The 1,289-nt window shown below is 45.7% G+C and overlaps 1 protein-coding gene across 1 annotated transcript; it reads left to right on the top strand.

Annotated features, from left to right (window-relative positions):
* Positions 1-479: 479 nt before the first annotated feature.
* On the top strand, positions 480-1,073 carry LOC133235593 (large ribosomal subunit protein uL22-like). The gene has a single exon (XM_061397290.1). It carries the CDS (start codon positions 513-515, stop codon positions 1,056-1,058), a length of 546 nt encoding a protein of 181 aa, XP_061253274.1. The 5' UTR covers positions 480-512; the 3' UTR covers positions 1,059-1,073.
* The last annotated feature ends 216 nt before the right edge of the window (positions 1,074-1,289 follow it).

Below are 1,289 nucleotides of genomic sequence, written 5' to 3'. Positions count from 1 at the left end.
GGCCAGCTGGGACTTCTCTCAGGATGCAAAGCTGGTTCAACATACAAAAATCCAAATTGATCTACAGATTGAATGCAATTTGTATCAAAATCCAGCTGCCTTTTTTTCCAGACATTGACAGGCTGATCCTAATATTAATATGGAAATGCAAGGGACCCATCATAGTCAAGACAGTCTTGAAAAATAAGAACAAAGTTGGAAGACTTCATTCTCCCCAGTTTGAGAAGTACCTGTAATTCAGGCAGCGTGGTGCTGGCATCAGGGTAGACATGTGGATTAACGGAACAAGTTGGGGAGTCCAGAAGTAAACCCATACGCCTGTAGGCAATGTTTTCAAGAAGGGTGCCAGGCCGTTTACTGGGATCAGTAAACAGATGGTATTTACTGTCAACAGATGGTGCTGGGGCCATGGCAAGAGAATGAAGTTGACTCCCTAACCATCCTGTGTACAAACGTGAATTCAAATTGCTCAAAGGGCTTTTCCGGTAAGCGGCCTGAGGTGACCCCTAAAAATGGTGCGCTATTCACTTGACCCAGAAAACCCCACAAAATCATGCAAATCAAGAGGTTCAAATCTTCGTGTTCACTTTAAGAACACTTGTGAAACTGCCCAGGCCATAAAGGGTATGCATATCCGAAAAGCCACCAAGTATCTGAAGGATGTCACTTTAAAGAAGCAATGTGTGCCATTCCGTCGTTACAATGGTGGAGTTGGTAGGTGTGCACAGGCCAAACAGTGGGGCTGGACGCAGGGTCGGTGGCCCAGAAAGAGTGCTGAATTTTTACTACACATGCTCAAAAACGCAGAGAGTAATGCTGAACTTAAGGGCTTAGATGTAGATTCTCTGGTCATTGAGCACATCCAAGTGAACAAAGCCCCCACGATGCGGCGCAGGACTTACAGAGCTCACGGTCGGATCAACCCCTACATGAGCTCTCCCTGCCACGTTGAGATGATTCTTACTGAAAAAGAACAGATTGTTCCTAAACCAGAAGAGGAGGTTGCACAGAAGAAAAAGATATCCCAGAAGAAACAAAAACTTATGGCCCGGGAATAAATGCCACAAAAAATAAATGCAAATAAAAGTAAAACAAAAAAAACAAATGGCTCAAAGGCCCAAGTGTCGCCACTGACACTGTAAAACTTGTAGAAGAAAACATGAGAATTCCCTGGTGGCCCCGTGGCTGGGACTCTGTGGTTTCACTCCCGAGGCCCCAGGGTCAGTCCCTGGGTGGGGAGCTGGGATCCTGTGAGCTGCATGGTGTGGGCAAAAAAGAAGAAAACAGAT

The sequence above is a fragment of the Bos javanicus genome, chromosome 22 (assembly GCF_032452875.1).
Source record: "Bos javanicus breed banteng chromosome 22, ARS-OSU_banteng_1.0, whole genome shotgun sequence".
Taxonomy (NCBI): Eukaryota; Metazoa; Chordata; class Mammalia; order Artiodactyla; family Bovidae; genus Bos; species Bos javanicus.
The sequence above is the reverse complement of the archived record's forward strand: the minus strand, read 5'-3'. Positions and strand labels throughout refer to the sequence as shown.